This window comes from Lepus europaeus, chromosome 10 (genome assembly GCF_033115175.1).
Source record: "Lepus europaeus isolate LE1 chromosome 10, mLepTim1.pri, whole genome shotgun sequence".
In the NCBI taxonomy this organism is placed as follows: domain Eukaryota; kingdom Metazoa; phylum Chordata; class Mammalia; order Lagomorpha; family Leporidae; genus Lepus; species Lepus europaeus.
The window spans coordinates 3,682,456-3,700,565 of NC_084836.1; the positions used below are offsets into that span (position 1 = coordinate 3,682,456).

The window sequence follows — 18,110 nt, forward strand, 5'->3', positions numbered from 1 at the left end:
TTTTTTTTTTTGAGAGAGTGGACAGTGAGAGAGATACAGAGAGAAAGGTTTTCCTTTGCCGTTGGTTCACCTTCCAATGGCCGCTGCGGCCGGCACATCTCGCTGATCCGAAGGCAGGAGCCAGGTGCTTCTCCTGGTCTCCCGTGGGGTGCATGGCCATAGCAGAGAGCTGGCCTGGAAGAGGGGCAACCAGGACAGAATCCGGCGCCCCAACCGGGACTAGAACCCGGTGTGCCGGCGCCGCAAGGCAGAGGATTAGCCTGTTGAGCCGTGGCGCCGGCTGAGCATCCAGGTCTTGAACCGGCACCCATCGCACTGCAGGCGATGGCTTTACCTGCTATGCCACGGTGCTGCCTCTGAGTAGTATAATTCTAATGGTTATTTAAACCAGTAAAGACTGGCCGGCGCCACGGCTCAACAGGCTAATCCTCCACCTTGCGTCGCTGGCACACCGGGTTCTAGTCCCAGTCGGGGCGCCGGATTCTGTCCCAGTTGCCCCTCTTCCAGGCCAGCTCTCTGCTGTGGCCCGGGAGTGCAGTGGAGGATGTCCAAGTCCTTGGGCCCTGCACCCACATGGGAGACCAGGAGGAAGCACCTGGCTCCTGCCTTCGGATCAGCCATTGGAGGGTGAACCAATGGAAAAAAAAGGAATACCTTTCTCTCTGTTTCTCTCACTGTCCACTCTGCCTGTAAAAAAACAAACAAACAAAAAAACACACAATTGAAAGGAAATATACTGTCTGTAGATTAAAAATCTTCTAATTTATATAAAACTTGAATGCAGTTTTATTTAAAATATGACCAGAGTTTTTTTTTATAATTGATAAAGTGATCTTCTGAATCTTACAAGTAAAGGGTTTTCTGAGACTAGTCATAGTGTGTGGCAGAAGAGCATGAGTTAGAACTTCCGGAAAGCCATTGTAATCAAGCTGATATAATGTTGGTGTAGGGACAGACAGCATCGTGAGGCAAAATAGGAATTCCAGAACTGGAACTAGTATATTTGACAATTTAGTATACAACAAAATGATGTTTTATTTCAGTGAGGGAAGGCTAGATTACCTAGTAAACGGTATCAGTATATTTGGTGAAAGTAATTTAATTCCCATCTTATGACATATAAAACTAAATTCCAGATGTACCAAATCCTTGGAATATAAAATAATTTTAACATGGAGAGAAAAGCCATTATATACATTTTAACAAATTGTAAATGAAGACCAGAGATTCTATTTTATATTAAATAACTCTTTACCAATTGACATGAAAAGGGTATTATGATAGAAACACCTAGGCAAAAAATAGATTTTGGGCCGGCGCCGTGGCTTAACAGGCTAATCCTCCGCCTTGCGGCGCTGGCACACCGGGTTCTAGTCCCGGTTGGGGCGCCAGATTCTATCCCGGTTGCCCCTCTTCCAGGCCAGCTCTCTGATGTGGCCCGGGAAGGCAGTGGAGGATGGCCCAAGTCCTTGGGCCCTGCACCCCATGGGAGACCAGGAGAAGCACCTGGCTCCTGGCTTTGGATCAGCGAGATGTGCCGGCCGCAGCGGCCATTGGAGGGTGAACCAACGGCAAAAAGGAAGACCTTTCTCTCTGTCTCTCTCTCTCTCTCTCACTATCCACTCTGCCTGTCAAAAAAAAAAAAAATAGATTTTGTTCATTTAAAAAGAAATCCTTAAGCTAGTAAAACATGAAGAAATGCTTCATATAAAATATAGTACTCAGAAGAATACAAATTAAGATTATTTTATAAGCATCAGCAAGAATTAGGAAAATAATATGTATAATGCCTATTGCTAGTGGTGATGTATGGAAGAGATAACTCATTCGTTGTTTATAAAAATGTAAATTGTTGCAGTTTTGGGGAAGCAACCCAGTATCAGCCAGTAAAATAAAAACACGAATGTTTTTGACCCCTTTGAAGAATTTGTTTTTGGAAACAAAAACAGTAATACTTGAGGATATTCAGACAGGTATGGTGAAGCCTTGTTTGTGGCGGCAAAACCTTGGAACAAAGTGAATGTCCATCATGAGCAGAATAGCTGTGTGGTTTAGGAACAGTCACACTCTGGAATCGTGCAGTCATTAAAGGAAAGACTTAAAAGCTTCATCAGTTTGCTTCTATGAACAACTAAATGAGAAAAGCATGTTCATAGGATTCTGAGTTTGCAAATCATGCCTGCAAAACCAGCGTATAGGACCATAGGTGAATGTACTCATAAGGACTTGGAGGAAAATAACAGGAACACATAGATCAGAGAGTTAATGTGAGTAATACAGGTGAGTACAGGGAATGGGGAGACAAGTAGACAAGGGGCCAGGTGTGTCATGGGATCTTTTTTTTTATAACTGTTTTCAACTTTTTAAGATTTATTTATTTGAAAGAATTACACAGAGAGGGAAGGAGAAGCAGAGAAAGAGAGGTCTTCCATCTGCTGGTTCACTCCCCAGATGGCCGCAGCGGCCAGAGCTGCACCAATCCAAAGCTAGGAGCCAGGAGCTTCCTCTGGGTCTCCCACGTGGGTGCAGGGGCCCAAGCACCTGGGCCATCCTCTACCACTTTCCCAGGCCATAGCAGAGAGCAGGCTTGGAAGTGGCGCCCACATGGGATGCCAGCACTGCGGGCGGTGTCCTCACAGGCCGTGCCACAGCGCCAGCCCGTGTCATAGGATCTTACTCAGGCCATTTATCTGCTTTGAGTGGAACACATAGTCCCAATTTTCTTTTTTCATGAAGAATTCTTCCCTCTTAGGAAATGTGTTAGGATTTTTTGTTTTGTTTTTAGGAAGCTATTTAGCAGCTTGGTCACTCTGGATGGCTAATGTATGTACGTGCCCAATCTCTTATCTGAAGAAAGGAACATGATTGTGGGTGCGGTTGTGTGTAAAAATCAGTGAATTATTACATATGAGAGCACTTGGAAAAGTTAAAGTGCTTTCCTGGTGTAACTTGTCCTCATATTTCTCCTTTTAGGATTTAATGAAGGCACTCCGCAAGGAAACCGATTTGAAACAAATACAGACTCTAATACAAGGAACACATACGCGACTCAAATATTCACAGAGCGAACTGGAGATGATTAAAAAGAAGCACCTTGCTGCTTTTTACCGGGTAGCATATCCTTTAATACAATTTTATGGAAATTAGAATATGGAAGTTTTGGAATTTAAGTGTCATGATTTTTAGATACCATACCCCATCATTGAGATTACATAATAGTACTCGATTATTTTTTATGGTATTTAATCTTGTTATCCAGATGTACCCAAATCCATCTTTCCTAATGGATTCTTTTATTCTAAAAGGCACCTCTCATGTTTGTGGCCATGATAAAAGAAAAACTTTCTTTTGTTATTAGGAACAATCTCAGCTGCAAAGTGAACTATTAAATATTGAGTCTCAATGTACTATGCTGGATGAAGGAATCAAAGAGCGACAACGAAGAATTGAAGAATTTCAAATGAAGATAAATAAGGTTATAAATGTTACACTCATTAGTAAATGGTATATAACTCTGGACCAGGTACCAGATTTAGGGCTTCTTGAATATGTGCTAAAGCAAAAGTTGCTAGGTAGCAGTGCCCTATCAGAAACAGTGCCCACTAAGTTTTATTAATTTCCTTATGCCAGCAATGGTGCTTGGTTCAGGGGCAACAAAGATTTGGTCATGTGACCAAAAAGCTCTGACTTAATTCATTCCACTGTTGAGTGTATTAAATCCTTAAAAAGTTGTCCTGTGACGCCGGCACACCGGGTTCTAGTCCCGGTCGGGGCACCAGATTCTGTCCTGGTTGCTCCTCTTCCAGGCCAGCTCTCTGCTGTGGCCCGGGAGTGCAGTGGAGGATGGCCCAAGTCCTTGGGCCCTGCACCCCATGGGAGACCAGGAGAAGCACCTGGCTCCTGGCTTCAGATCAGCGCGGTGCGCCAGCCGCAGCACACCAGCTGCAGTGGCCATTGGAGGGTGAACCAACGGCAAAGGAAGACCTTTCTCTCTGTCTCTCTCTGTCCACTCTGCCTGTCAAAAAAAAAAAAAAAAGTTATTTGTCACACTCTCTCCTTTCTAGGTTAAACTTCCCTAATTTCATTAGTCATTTCACAGTGGCGTGGCTTTAAAACCAGTTCTAGTAACCGTCACCATCAGCACCCAGAGCAGAGCATGGTGTCAAAGTACTGTCTGAGCAGCACAGAGCACCACGGACCCTGCTCCTTGACTGGGTTATCTACTCATGCTGACTGCAGCTCATCTCTGCTCAGTCGTATCACACTTGAGTTTAATGTATATTCAACTAGAACTTGGACATTGTTAACATGTCCTACTGTTAAAACAGGTCTCTTTCATAACTATAATTACACATGAATGCAGGGCTTTTAAAATACTGTGTCAGGCATTGCCTAAAATCTCCATTACAATATGGCATTACAATATGTTCGAGGGGCGTGTCTGCGGCTGCGGTTAAGCCACGTAAGATCAGGCCACCGGCAGGGATAGGTCCGCTTTAGTTCCAGATACGTGGACAGTGCAGGATCCCTGTACCTCTTAAGGTGCCCCTGTGCGTGCTCCACCCATGCCTGCATGACCTTTCGCTGATTGGCTCCCCTACTGCGCATGTCTTTCATAAGCCTTATAAGCCTGTACGCTTCCTCAGTAAAGTAGTTCCTGCTTGGACAGAACTCACGGGTGCTTGCTGTGGTGTGCTTGACCCATTGACCTTACCTCTCCCATTCGCCTTGTCGGGGAGTGTCTGTACTGTCCCCTGCTGGTCAGGGGGAAGTCTCAGGCTTAAGACCCCAACAAGTGGTGCCCAATGTGGGGCGGCAGATGCAGGGACCCAGTCCATCCTCGTTTGGGTGGACTAAGACCCTGCAATTCTGAGTTTAAATTTTGCCTTATTTTATTTGACTTAGCTCATACTTGTTTTTCCAGATCTTTTTACTTCTTAATTCTACGCTGTATTCATCTTCTTTTTATACTGCCTGAGATGGAATATTATGCATATGTAAAATTATTTTATTTCTGTAGAATGTTATTTTTTGGTGTAACTAAAGTAAATGGATTCTTCCAAGTTTATATTAAATACTTCATAAAGCCAGAACATTTAATGAAGCCAGTTACCTGTTGTCCTATTTAGTGTTTGAGTAAGGATTTTTTTAAAGGGGCATCATTTACTGGATCCTCAGAATACAGTTAGACTGTAGGGGTTGATTTTGTGCCTAACGTAGGAAAGTCCTGGAGAGAAAAACTAACAGGTAAGCATTGTCTATATATTCCCCAGTTAGTTACTAAACTTGTTTTAAAACAAAAGGTAGAAGATGATATTTTCCTGCACTTCTGTGAAGAGATTGGAGTAGAAAATATTCGTGAATTTGAAAACAAACATGTTAAACAGCAACAAGAAATTGATCAAAAAAGGTATTTTTTATTAAGATACTGGTAAGCTGTTTAAATGTGTATGAAATGACTTTTTTTTTTTTTAATTTGGAGGAATTATGCCTGAGTTAGTCTGTATTTCAGTTCATCAAGAAATAGCTGGTAAAAATTCATACGGTTAATGATGAGATCCAACAGAAACATAAACAGAAAAAGTCATGTCATACTAATTCTTTTAAAGGAGAATTTAGTATTATAAGGAAGCTACTTCTCCCTCAATTAAACTGTATTTTAATTATCAACTCAATACATGTATGAACTTTTTTTTTAACCCAATAAACTGAATCTAAAGTTCCCATGAAGACCTAGCCAAGAAAAACAGGCAGTGAGAAAGGACTGGGACTCCTAAATTTTAAAACATAGTGTAAGCCTTGCAATATTAAGAGTACAGAAATATACTCTGATCTAATATTTTGTGTTAGTGGAGAAAAGATACACTTTAAAATAAATTTTGTTGGTGAGGAGGAGAGGGTATGTGTGTTTAGCCTGGTAATTAAGATGCCCATATCCTGCCTAGGAGTACCTGGGTTCAACTCCTAACTCCCTGCTAATACAGATCCTGGTGCTAGAAAACACCTAGGATTTTGATTGGAATGGTGTTGAATCCACATCTCTATGAGGAGAATTGATGTGACAATACTAACCCATGAGCATGTATCTGTTTCCATTCATTAAGGTCATGTTTAATTTCCCTCAATGATTTTTGATATTCAGTGTACAGGCCTTATGCATATTTTGTTATATTTATACCCAAGTGCTTCCTTTTGTTATGCTATTCCAAGTGGAATGGCTTTAAGTTTTCTATTTAAAATTATTTATTGGTAGGATGCTGAAATAAAATCACTTTTTTGTAAACTGACCTTATATCATGAAAGCTTACTAAACTTATTTATTCTGGTATATTTCTTTAGGTACCTTAGGATTTTCTGCATAGATAATCTTACTGTCAATGAGTAAAACGTATTACTTATTCCCTTACAATTCCTTTTCCTGCCTATTTCCTAGCTAGGTCTCCAATACAGTTGAATAAAAGAGCAGAATCCTGTTTTATTTCCAGTCTTAGGGGCAGAGCAGTCAGTCTTTCACAGTTAAGTATTTTATTAACTTTAGGGTGCTCTTATAAGATTTAGGAAGTTGCCTTTTATTCCTAATACACTGATAGGTTTTTAAAAGGTTTTTTATTTAATTACGAGACAGCAGAGAGAGCTCCCATGCACTGGTTCACTCCCCAATGTCTGCAATGGCCAGGGCTGGACCCGGACACAGTAGGCAACCAGGAACTCAAACCAGATTTCCCAGCATGGCAGCAGGGACTGAACTGCTGGATCTGGTAAGCCGTCTTCCGCTGCTCCAGGATGCACATTAGCAAGAAGCTTGACTTGAGAGTGGAGCTGAGGCCCAAGCCTAGTCGCTCTAATATGGGCTGTGGGTGTTTTAACCAGCATCTTAACCGCTAGACTGAACATCCACCCCTACCAATATATTGTATGATGAATGTTGACTTCTTCTGATAATGAAATAAATGATTGTATGGTTGGGTTTCAGTTTTTATTAGTGCAATATGGTCAATACATATAATGGTAAATTACATTGATTTTAAAATGTTAAACTATCTGGCATATCTAAAATAAGCCTTTTTGGTTATGTTTTATTATCCCTTTAATTTCTATTACCCATCATATATTTCCTACTTGATAAAATTTCGTCAAGAATTTCTACATTTATGTTCATGAGTTTTTAATGGTCTGTAAGTTTTCTTGTAATGACCTTGTCACGTTTTGGTGTCAGGGTAATGCCAGACCATGAAATGAACTGGGAATAGTTTTCTCTCTCTCTCTCTCTCTTTTTTTTAAGAGGAGTTCGTGTGGAAGTGGCATTGTATTCTGTTAAATAAACAGGGATCTTCTGGATATTTGTTTTTCTTTGGTGAGCATGGTAGTTCTTGTCTTTCAAGGAATTTGTACATTCTGAATTTTCAAATCTGTTAGTATTATTGCTTAGTAATACTGTCTTTATCCTTTTAAGAGTCTGTAAAATCTGATTCTTTCATTCCTGATAGTGGCGGTTTGCCTTCCAGAAAGAGGTGTATCAATTTGACTGAGCCTGTTCTAAAACCAGCTGTTGCTCTCACTGATTTTCCTCTCTGATTTGCTTCTGCGTTATTAATTTCTGTTGTTTATTATTACTATTTCCCTTGTGCTTAATGTACCTTTTTCTACCTTTTTAAAGTGAGATATTATATTATGTGTTTTAGATTTATCTACTGTTCAAGTAGAAGCATCCCAAGTTATTTATTTTCCTTTAAGCCACATCCCACAAATTTTGGTATGTTGTATTTTCATTTTCCTTCTGTTCAAAATGTTTTCTCATATTCCTTGTGACTTTTTCCTATGATTGAGGAAGTAATTAGAGTAGATTGTTTAGATCTATCAGATTTTGGCCAGGGGAAGGGGCTTCAGATACCTTTCTGTTACTGATTTTAATTCACTTTAATTATGGTAAGGAGTGTATTCTGCATTATTTTAATTTCTTTTTAAAAAATATTTATTTACTTGAAAGTCCGAGTTACACTGAGAGAGGAGAGGCAGAGAGGGTCTTCATCTGCTGGTTCACTCCCCAGTTGGCCGCAATGGCTGGAGCTGTGCCGATCCGGAGCCAGGAGCCAGGAGCTTCCTCTGTGTCTCCCACACAGATGCAAGGGCCCAAGGACTTGGGCCATCTTCCACTGCCCTCCCAGGCTATAGCAGGGAGCTGGATCGGAAGTGGAGTAGTGGGACTCAAACTGGCACCCATAAGGGATGCCGGCACTGCAGACGGCGGCTTTACCCGCTATGCCGCAGTGCCAGCCCTAATAATTCTTTCAAACTGAGATTGATTTTAGGCCTAGCAAGTAGTCAAAGATTTCTGTACATCTGAAAAGAATGCTTTCTTCTGTTGGATGGGTGTTTATGTGACAGTTAGGCCAGGTTCACTGATGCTATTCAGCTTTTTTGTGTACTTACTGCTTTATTGTCTAGTTAGTCTAACAATCACGAGAAAAGGAGGGTTGAAATTTTTGAAATTTCCAAGTATCCTTTTGGGCCTTTCAGTTTCTTATAGTTCTGTTAGTTTTTGCTTGATGTATTTTCAAGCCTTGTTATTAGGTGTATCCATATTTGACATCATTATATGTTTTTGATTAGTCAATCCTGTTGTTATAAAGTGCCCCCTCTTAGATTCTTTGCCATATTTCTAGTTCTGAAGTCAATACTGAATTTCAGAAAACTTCCTAAGGAATTCTGCCTATCACAATATTGATTGTGTTTCTCATAAAAATCCAACTGATTTTTAATTGAGATTACATTAGATCTGTATATTTCTTTGAGGGGGAAGTGGTATCCTCAAAATATGTAGTCATTCCAGCCAGGAGATGAAACGTCTCTATTTATTCTAATCATCTATAAATTGTATTAACATTGTAAAGATTTTTTTCCTCCCATAGAGATATGTATGTTCTTATTAAGTTAATTCTTAATGTATTTTATGAATATTTTTTTCTTGTGATTAGATCCATTTTTGCACTTCTTTAGTTGGCTTCTGGTATAGAGAAATGGTCTCATTTTAGATTGAGCTCATATCTTGTAACTTTATTATTCTAGTAGCTTATCCATTGTGTATTCTAGATATTAAGCTGGAAATGTTTATGACTTCCCATTGGAGGCATAGAATAGGAAGTCCAGGCTGGAGGTTCAGTTGTGTGATCTTCACTATGCAGCTAGTGCTTAAAGTCACATGAATAGAAACACAGAAGAAATCAAGAGATGTTAACAAGTGGAATAGATGTCCAAGAACCATTGTAGGAGCAGGCATTGAGAGGAGAAGAAAGCCAGAGCAGTGTGGCGTCTCAGAGCTGAGAGAAAGACGTGTTTCATTCGTGCATGGTGTGTGCGTGTGCCTCCTGCAGGAGAGACAAAGCCCTTGAAGATTCGTTCTTACCATCTGCAGGCCGTGTGAGCGGGAGTCTAGAGCAGGGAGTCTGTTGCCCCCTCAGAGTGTCGTGCCTAGCCACCACTTCCCATGTCTTCACTCTGCCTGGTCGCTGCAGCTCTGTGAAACAGGGAAAATAACATTACTCATCTCACAGAGCCATACAGCTCCAGGAGTTAATTCATGTAAAAGGTTTTATAGCAGTGTGGGGTACATAGTAACCCCTCGTGAAGTATTATCCTTTGTCTGGTCTTGTTTTCTGTATCAGCACTGTCTACCATGATATCTGATACAGTTGGTACATAAAAATGTTTCTTGGACACATGATTCTGTTAGCAGGGAGTGTGAGGAAGAGAGGCAGGAAATGAGCTACAGTTGATACTAGAATCCTTTATGAAGAGTTTATGAAGTTGGCAAAGTAGGAGAGATGTGTTCTTAAATTCTTAAGTTCGGAGTTCATGTGTGAATAGCTACTTGATGAATGATGAGAATAAACATGTAAATTATAGATCATAAGCTGCAGCTTCTCCTTTTCATTAAAAGAGTTAAGAAACATATCACTTATATGTAATATGTAGATCCTAATTCAAACAACCAGTTATTTAAAAAAAGTAATAAGACTGTCAGAAAATTTGTCAGTGATAGCAATTTGATATTAAGGAATTATTTCCATTTTCAAGTTGGAAGCTATTTATGATTATGAATCAATATTAACTACATGTTGTTTACAGATGAAATGACAGGATATCTGGAACTTGGGGAAGGATGAGCGGGGGTGATAGATGAAGCAGGACTGTAAATCAACAATGATTAGAGCCAATGAGAACTACATGGGGGTTCGTGACAGATTCCTTATACTTTTATAGTTGTTTATTGTTTATAGTTTCACATGTGAAAAAGGTAAAAAGCAAAAAAGAAGACTTATGAAGTAGGCATTTGGCCTAGTGGTTAACATGTGCTTGGGTGCTGCATTCCATACCACAGTGCCTGGATTCGAGTCCTGGCTCCACTCCTGGTTCCAGCTTTCTGCTGAAATGTACCCTGGAAGCAAGCGATGGCTCAAGTGGCTGGGTCATCCCTGCCACCTATGTGGGAGGAGAGTAGGAGTGAATTCCTGGCTCCTGGCTTCAGCCTGTCCTAGCTGGGCTTCAGAGAGTGAGGCCAGGGGATAAGAGCTCACTTGCTTGCTCGCTCTCAAATAAATTTTAAAAATTAGAAAATTTTTGATAGAAGAAAAAAGAACTCTGTTCACCACTTACAATGTTTGACTTTGTTATACTAGATTAGAATTTGAAAAACAAAAAACTCGGCTTAATATTCAACTCGAATATAGTCGCAATCAGCTTAAGAAGAAACTGAATAAGATCAACACTTTAAAAGAAACTATCCAGAAAGGTAGAGAAGACATTGCTAGTCTAATGAAGGTAATTACCGGTGGGTGGCTGAAGTGCCTCTTAACGGAAATCTGGGCTTTGCTGAGTAGACACTTGTGACTCCTCCAGGGGCCCAAGAGTGGTGAAGGGATGGAGGGCAGACTTGAGAACTAGTTAAAGGAACATCATGAGTTACTAGACGTCAGATAGAAGGAAGGGCAAGGAGGGTGCATGGATGACTCCTGAGTGGGAGGAGCAGGCTAGGGAGAAAAACTCTGGATCTGGGAGCTGAGCCGCCGTGTGACATCCAGATGAGCAGTAATGGGAAAAGCGTAGGCGAGGGCGACAGGCTGGAGAGCTGCTGTTTGTGGGAGTGAACTGAAGCCTCGTGAGGCAGCATCGAGATCCCAGTTAGGGAGGTGTGAAGTAGAGCAGTGTTGGGATTCCGGAAGGTGCCAGGTAATGTAAAGACTGGAAAAAGCCAGGTAGAGGTCATAGTGGCAAGAACACTCCCCTGGGACAACGGGAACAGAGGTCAGACGGCAGTGAGCTGAGGAGTATGTCTGAAACGAAGGATGCAGGTGGTAGTGATTCAGGGTTCTGAACAGTGTAGAGTGAGTGTGGGTCGCAGTTTGCGATTGAGGTTCGAGCAGCATACAGTAAAAAGTTTGTCTTAGAATGACTGGGTTGGTTTTATTGATAACTGTGGACACTAATACAAAAGATGGTAAATCCACAGTGCACATCTTCTCCATTCAGGCTGAAGAAAACTGTCTTCAAATTGTGAATGAACTCATGGAGAAACGGCAGCAACTTAAGGATATATGTGTCACTCAGAATTCCCACACAGAGAAAGTTCAAACTCAAATTGAAGAGGAACGAAAGAAGTTTTTGGCTGTTGATAGGTAATAAAATTTGAAAAACCTAACTGGCATTTTAAACATGTATACTATAAATTTGAAGTGTATCGTGGAAGTTGCTTTGGATAAGTCTCCTTTGTCACTCTTAGTCCCACGTCACACTTTTCAAAAGAAAGGTTCTCATTTGAGGGAAACCAGAAGAGGTGATTGGTTGGCTGGAATGAATAGTGAGTTCTCTGGTGGGTGGGAACATGAGCCTCCGTAGAGTCCTTGTCCCCAGACCCCCTATACTGGCACCCTTCTGTACGCCAAGTTCCCTCTGCTTCTGTACAGCGAGCACGGAGAGGAAGGGGCAGTACTGGGGCACTGCCTGGGTGCACAGCACAGCTCTGCTACTCACATCTTGTGCTTATCTCATCCATAAATGGGGATGAGGGAGAAACGTCAGCATTAAATGAGTTGATACCCACACAGACTCAGAACGGTGTCTGGCACATGAGAAGCATGTGTGTTTGCTGTGATGATGATGCTGTGCCGGCTTGTGCCAAAATGACGTCAGCTTTCCTGTGTGACTGGTACAACCATAGGGGATCAGACAAAATAAGCTCTTTTGTTTTCTTTTTCACTCAGTCCCTGGCATTTCTTTGAAGTTTTTGAGTAGAATTAAAGTCCGTTCACTCTTGATCTTTTAAACTCTTGTGTTTAAAAATTTTTTTCTCTGTTTCTTTTCATATTCTTGAAAACCAGGTTGATTTTTAGGTTTTTTTCCTTCTCCTTCCTCCACGCCCCCCCCCTTTTCCTTTTTCTAGAGTTTTTTTTTAAATCTCACATTGTTCCCATTGGTAAAATCCTCAGCCCTTACTGTCAGACAGAAGGCATTACATCAGTGTGGTAAAGAAATGGGATTGTCAGGTGTGTGATAACTGAACTTGGAAGACATTTCTCGTGCCAAGATACTGTTTCTCTTAGAGTGAAGTTCCAAAATATGGAACTTATATTTGAGGGATAAATGCAGCTTGAAAAATCGTAGTGACTCGGGGGCCATTGTAGCCCAGTGTGTCAGCCCACACTGAGTCCTGGCTCCAGTCCCAGCTGCTCTGCTTCTTGTCCAGCTCCCTGCTACTGCTCCTGGGAAGGCAGAAAATGATGACACAGTGTCTGGGCCCTGCCACCCATGTGGGAGACCCAGATGGAGCTCTAGGCTTCTGTCTTTGACCTGGCCCAGCCCCAGATGTTGAGGCCTTTTGGGGAATAAGCCAGCAGAAGATGTGTCTCTCCTTCTCCATGTTGGTCTTGCTTTCAGATAAATAAAATAAAATATTTTTAAAGATTTGTTTATTTATTTGAAAGAGTTACACAGAGAGAGAGAGAAAGAGAGAGAGAGAGTAGGTCTTCCTTCTGCTGCTTCACTCCCTAATTGGCTGCAACAGCCAGAGCTAGGCCGATCCAAAGACAGGAGCCAGGTGCTTCTTCCTGGTCTCCCATGTGGGTGCAGGGGCCCAAGGACTTGGGCCATCTTCTACTGCTTTCCCAGGCTATGGTAGAGAACCGGATTGGAAGTGGAGCAGCAGGACTCGAACTGGCACCCATATGGGATGCCGGCACTGCAGGCAGTGGCTTTACCTGCTACACCACAATGCCGGCCCCCAAAATAAAATATTTTAAAAAGAAAAACGTGTATAGATGTAAAGATAATGTAGGAAAGCACTACTTATTGCTGCGGTGATGTTCGTTATGAGAAAGAGACCCCCAGGGTGATGACATTCATGGCCTTCCTCAGGAGAGTTCATGTTTAAATTATAAGCATCTGTGAGAGAACTCTAAGAAAAAAGTAATTACCTAGAGGAAAAGATAATTCCTTCCATGTAAGTTTCCAACAGATTTTTTGTGGGTGTGACTTCAGATAAAGAGTAAAATCACTTGTCCATGTCTGGTCTGCAGGGAGGTGGGAAAGTTGCAGAAACGAATTGTGATCCTTCAGAGTTCTCTGGAGCAGAAACGAGTAGAGAAGCACAACCTACTGCTGGATTGCAAAGTTCAAGACATTGGAATCGTTCTTCTGCTGGGGTCGCTGGACGACATCATTGAAGTGGAGGTACTCCAGAGCGCGTGCCGTGCACGGAATGCGGTGCCGTGCCCTTTGCTTGTTCCCCCTCCTGACCTGCAGCTCCTGCAGTTGCAGGAGTGACATCTGTTTCTTCCAGGAGGGAAAAAGGCAGAGGGCCAGGGACTTTGTGCAGTTGTCTTACCTCTCGTGTTAATCCATGTCTCTGTAGCCCCGCAGGAGGGGCTGCCCAGGTTCTCAGAAGAAATGTGGCCCACTGAGTAGCTCCAGGCAGGGAGAATGCAGGAAGTGGCAGGAATTGTCAGCCAAGAAATCACAAGAGCAGGCCCGCTGATAGTCAGCATTTCTGTTTCCACCATGTTATATTACATAGGATGCTTTACGTTGGTTAGAAGTATTTGCCCTCAGTTACATCCCTCATGTTAGTAAAGATGACTATACAGTCCAAATGGAATGCTTTTTTTTTTTTTTTAAAGATTTATCTTTTTCCCTATCCCTATCCCTTTCCGTCTCTCTCTCCCTCTCCCAAGATTTATTTATTTGAAAGGCAATTACAGGGGCCGACAGCGTGGCTCACTTGGTTAATCCTCTGCCTGTAGTGCCAGCATCCCATACGGGCCCCGGGTTCTAGTCCCAGTTGCTCCTTTTCCAGTCCAGCTCTCTGCTGTGGCCCGGGAGTGCAGTGGAGGATGGCCCAAGTGCTTGGGCCCTGCACCCGCATGGGAGACCAGGAAGAAGCACCTGGCTCCTGGCTTCGGATCGGTGCAGTTCCGACCATAGCGGCCATTTGGGGAATGAACCAACAGAAGACCTTTCTCTCTGTCTCTTTCTCTCTCTCACTGTCTAACTCTCTCAAATAAAGAAAGAAAGAAAGAAAAGAAAGGCAGTTACAGAGAGGCAGAGAGAAGTCTTCCATCCACTGGTTCACTCCCCAAATGGCCGCAGTGGCTGGAGCTGAGCCAGTCTGAAGCCAGGAGCTTCCTTTGGGTCTCCCATGTGAGTGCAGGAGCCCAAGCACTGGAGCCATTCTCCACTACTTTTCCAGGCCATAGCAGGGAGCTGGATCGAAAGTAGAGCAGCCAGGTCTTGAACTTGAGTCCATATGGGGTGCTAGCACCGCAGGCAGAGGCTTAGCCCACTATGCCACAGCGCCAGCCCCATCTCTTTTTTTAAAAAAGATTTATTTATTAACTTGAGAGGCAGAGTTATAGACAGAGGGAGGGAGAGGCAGAGAGAGGTCTTCCATCTGCTGGTTTATTCCCTAAATGCCCACAATGGCCAGAGCTGAGCTCAATCCAAAGCCAAGAGCTTCTGGGTCTCTCACACCGGTGCAGGGGCCTACGCACTTGGCCATCTTCCACAGCTCTCCCAGGCCATCAGCAAAGAGCTGGATTGGAAGTGGAATAGCCAGGACTCAAGCCGGCACCCATGTGGAATGCCGACACTGCAGTTAGATACTTAACCTACTACACCACAGCACTGGTACCCCTTTTCACCTTGTTTATGATTTATTTATTTGAAAGGCAGAGTCACAGAGAGACAGAGGTCTTCCATCTGCTGGTTCACTTCCCAGATGGCTGCAATGGCCAGAGCTGGGCCAGGCTGAAGCCAGGATCTTCATCTGGGTCTCCCACGTGGGTGGCGGGGGCCCAGAGACTTGGGCCATTTTCCATTGCTCCCAGGTACATTAGCAGAGAACTGGATTGGCAGTGGAGCAACCAGGGCTGGAGCCCAGCTCATATGGGATGTCCGTGTTGGCAGTGGCTTAACCTGCTATTCCACATGCTGCAGTGCAGTGCCAGCCCCAAGAATGTCTTACTGTCAGCTAACCCAGAGGATAGTGGAGATTGTTATTTGCTTGTTCTTTAGTCAGCTGTGAGTTCTTACTGAATATCAGTATGTCTCTTCTTTTTCTTACGTTTTATTTATTTGAGCGATATAAAGATGGAAAGAGAGATCTCCCATCTGTCGGCTCACTCCCCCGATGCCTGCAACAGCCAGAGTTGTCAGGCTGAAAGGAGGACCTGGGATCTCAGCCCAGATCTCACATGAGCAGGAGACCCAGCCTTGAGCCCCATCACCCATGCCTCTCAGGGTATGCATTAGCAGGAATCAGGAATCAGGAATGGAGCCAAGACCCAACCCCAGACACTATGGACCAACTACCAGCCCCTGTGAGCGTCTTCTCTCTGGTCTCCATCCCACACCCCTCCTCCTCGCCGCCCCGTCACCTAACACTTGAGACCCATTCAGTTCTGTCCACTTTTCTGTTCCAGAAGAGGCTTTAAGTCCTTTGGCTCTTTCAGAAGGAAAAATCTATAAAAACCAGTTTTTCCCTTGCTGATGTTGACAACTTTTCATAGCTTGATTCCGGTGTGGTACTGTACTCAAAATGCCTTTCTTTTCCTGTGTTTGGTAGAGATTGCGTTCCGGACATGAGGGGAGGAAAGGAGAAACCCTCTCCTGAGGACAGTGACCCCAGCACAACTGGCTGTAGGTTAGAGAGAACAGCAGGAGTAAAGGAAAGAGCCGGCACGGTTCTCACGCGGGGCTGAACCCCGGAACTTTGGTGCTGTCAGAACTCCTGCTCCATACGGACTGGCTGTTTTCTCTCAGGCCAGCTTTCCCTCAGTGAAAGAGGTCTCCCCCTTCCTCCTCTCTCAAAAGTCATGGGGAAGAATTCTGATTGGCTGCCTCTACCTCACGCCCCCACTCTGGTGGGTCTGCATGGAAGGAGGGAGAACAGGTCTGTTAGCAGCAGAACTCAATGGGAGCAGAAAACAGCACTCACTGTGCTACAGCAAAAAGCCGAAGTCTGTTTAAAGGGCAAAGTAGTTCTGTAAGAATTTTGTTATAAAATGGAGTAGAGGAGGAAGCAATTTTATTGCCTTACATCTACATAAATACTGTGGTTAAAACAGTGTTGCTGCTTTTTTCCCATTGTTCTTTCAGTTGGTGAATTATTTTCTAACATGCCTACCATGAATGTGAAAGTATTTACCACTTCATTAGCATGAAAGACTTTTCACATTTTTAAAAAATATTTTATTTGTTTGAAAGGCAGAGTTATAGAGAGTGAGGAGAGGCAGAGAGAGCATCCATCTGGTGGCTCACTCCCCAAATGGCTGTGATGGCCAGACTGGGCCAGGGCAAAGCCAGGAGCTTCTTCGGGTCTCCCACGTGGGTGGCAGGGGCCCAAGGACTTTCGCTGTCTTTCTGTTGCTTTCCCAGGCACAAGTTCAGGGAGCTGGATAGGAAGTGCAGCGGGCAGGATTCGAACCGACGCCCACTGCAGGCAGTAGCTTAACTTGCTGCACCATAGTGCCAACCCCATGAGACTTTGCACATTTGTTTCAGGATGTATTAATCAGTTTTTTGTTACTACAATGAAATACCTGAGGCAGCTCACTTAAATAGATTAAAATGTTCATTTAATTCACAGTTTTGTAAGTTCAAAGTCCAAACGGCCTGTTACAGGTTTTGTGTCTGTCAAAGGCCTGTGTGCAAATGTTGTGGCACACCAGGTAAAGCCGGCACCTGCAGCAGTCCCATCTGGGCTGCAGTTCTGTCCTGGTGGCTCCACTTTCCATCCAGCTCCCTGCTAATGTCCTGAGAGAGCAGCAGAAGACGGCCCACGTGTTTGGGCCCCTTCCACTCATGTGGGAGACCTGGATGAACTCCTGGCTTCAGCCTGGCATAGCCTAGGCTGTTGCAGCCATCTGGGGAGTGAACCAGTAGATAGAATATCTCTCTCTCGGCCGGCGCCGTGGCTTAACAGGCTAATCCTCCGCCTTGCGGCACCGGCACACCGGGTTCTAGTCCCGGTTGGGGCGCCGGATTCTATCCCGGTTGCCCCTCTTCCATGCCAGCTCTCTGCTGTGGCCCGGGAAGGCAGTGGAGGATGGCCCAGGTCCTTGGGCCCTGCACCCGCATGGGAGACCAGGAAAAGCACCTGGCTCCTGGCTTTGGATCAGCAAGATGCGCCGTCCGCAGCGGCCATTGGAGGGTGAACCAACGGCAAAAAGGAAGACCTTTCTCTCTGTCTCTCTCTCTCACTATCCACTCTGCCTGTCAAAAAAAAAAAAAAATTTAAAAAAAGAATATCTATCTCTCTCTCTCTGTCTGTCTCTCCCTCTCTCTCTCTCTCTCTGTAATTCTGACTTTGAAATAAATATTAAAAAAAAAAAAAAGCCACCCATAGCAGGTGGTGGAGTGCAAGTGGAAGAAGATCTCATGGTGAGCCAGAAGGCAGAGAATGGGCAGGCCCCGGCTCGGGTTTTTTTTTTTTTTTTAATTATTATTATTTTTTTTTTGACAGGCAGAGTGGACAGTGAGAGAGACAGAGAGAAAGGTCTTCCTTTGCCGTTGGTTCACCCTCCAATGGCCGCCGCGGTAGGCGCGCTGCGGCCGGCGCACTG

The 18,110-nt window shown here is 43.7% G+C and overlaps 1 protein-coding gene across 2 annotated transcripts in view; it reads left to right on the forward strand.

The window, feature by feature from the left end:
- SMC1B (structural maintenance of chromosomes 1B) overlaps positions 1-18,110 on the forward strand; it is a 77,649-nt gene that overhangs the window by 45,647 nt on the left and 13,892 nt on the right. For both annotated transcript variants that reach the window (XM_062201915.1, XM_062201916.1), the window contains exons 13-18: positions 2,974-3,111; positions 3,359-3,475; positions 5,304-5,410; positions 10,677-10,818; positions 11,527-11,672; positions 13,569-13,722. In XM_062201915.1, the coding sequence (XP_062057899.1) occupies positions 2,974-3,111; positions 3,359-3,475; positions 5,304-5,410; positions 10,677-10,818; positions 11,527-11,672; positions 13,569-13,722 (804 nt within the window). The remainder of the gene's footprint in view (positions 1-2,973; positions 3,112-3,358; positions 3,476-5,303; positions 5,411-10,676; positions 10,819-11,526; positions 11,673-13,568; positions 13,723-18,110) is intronic.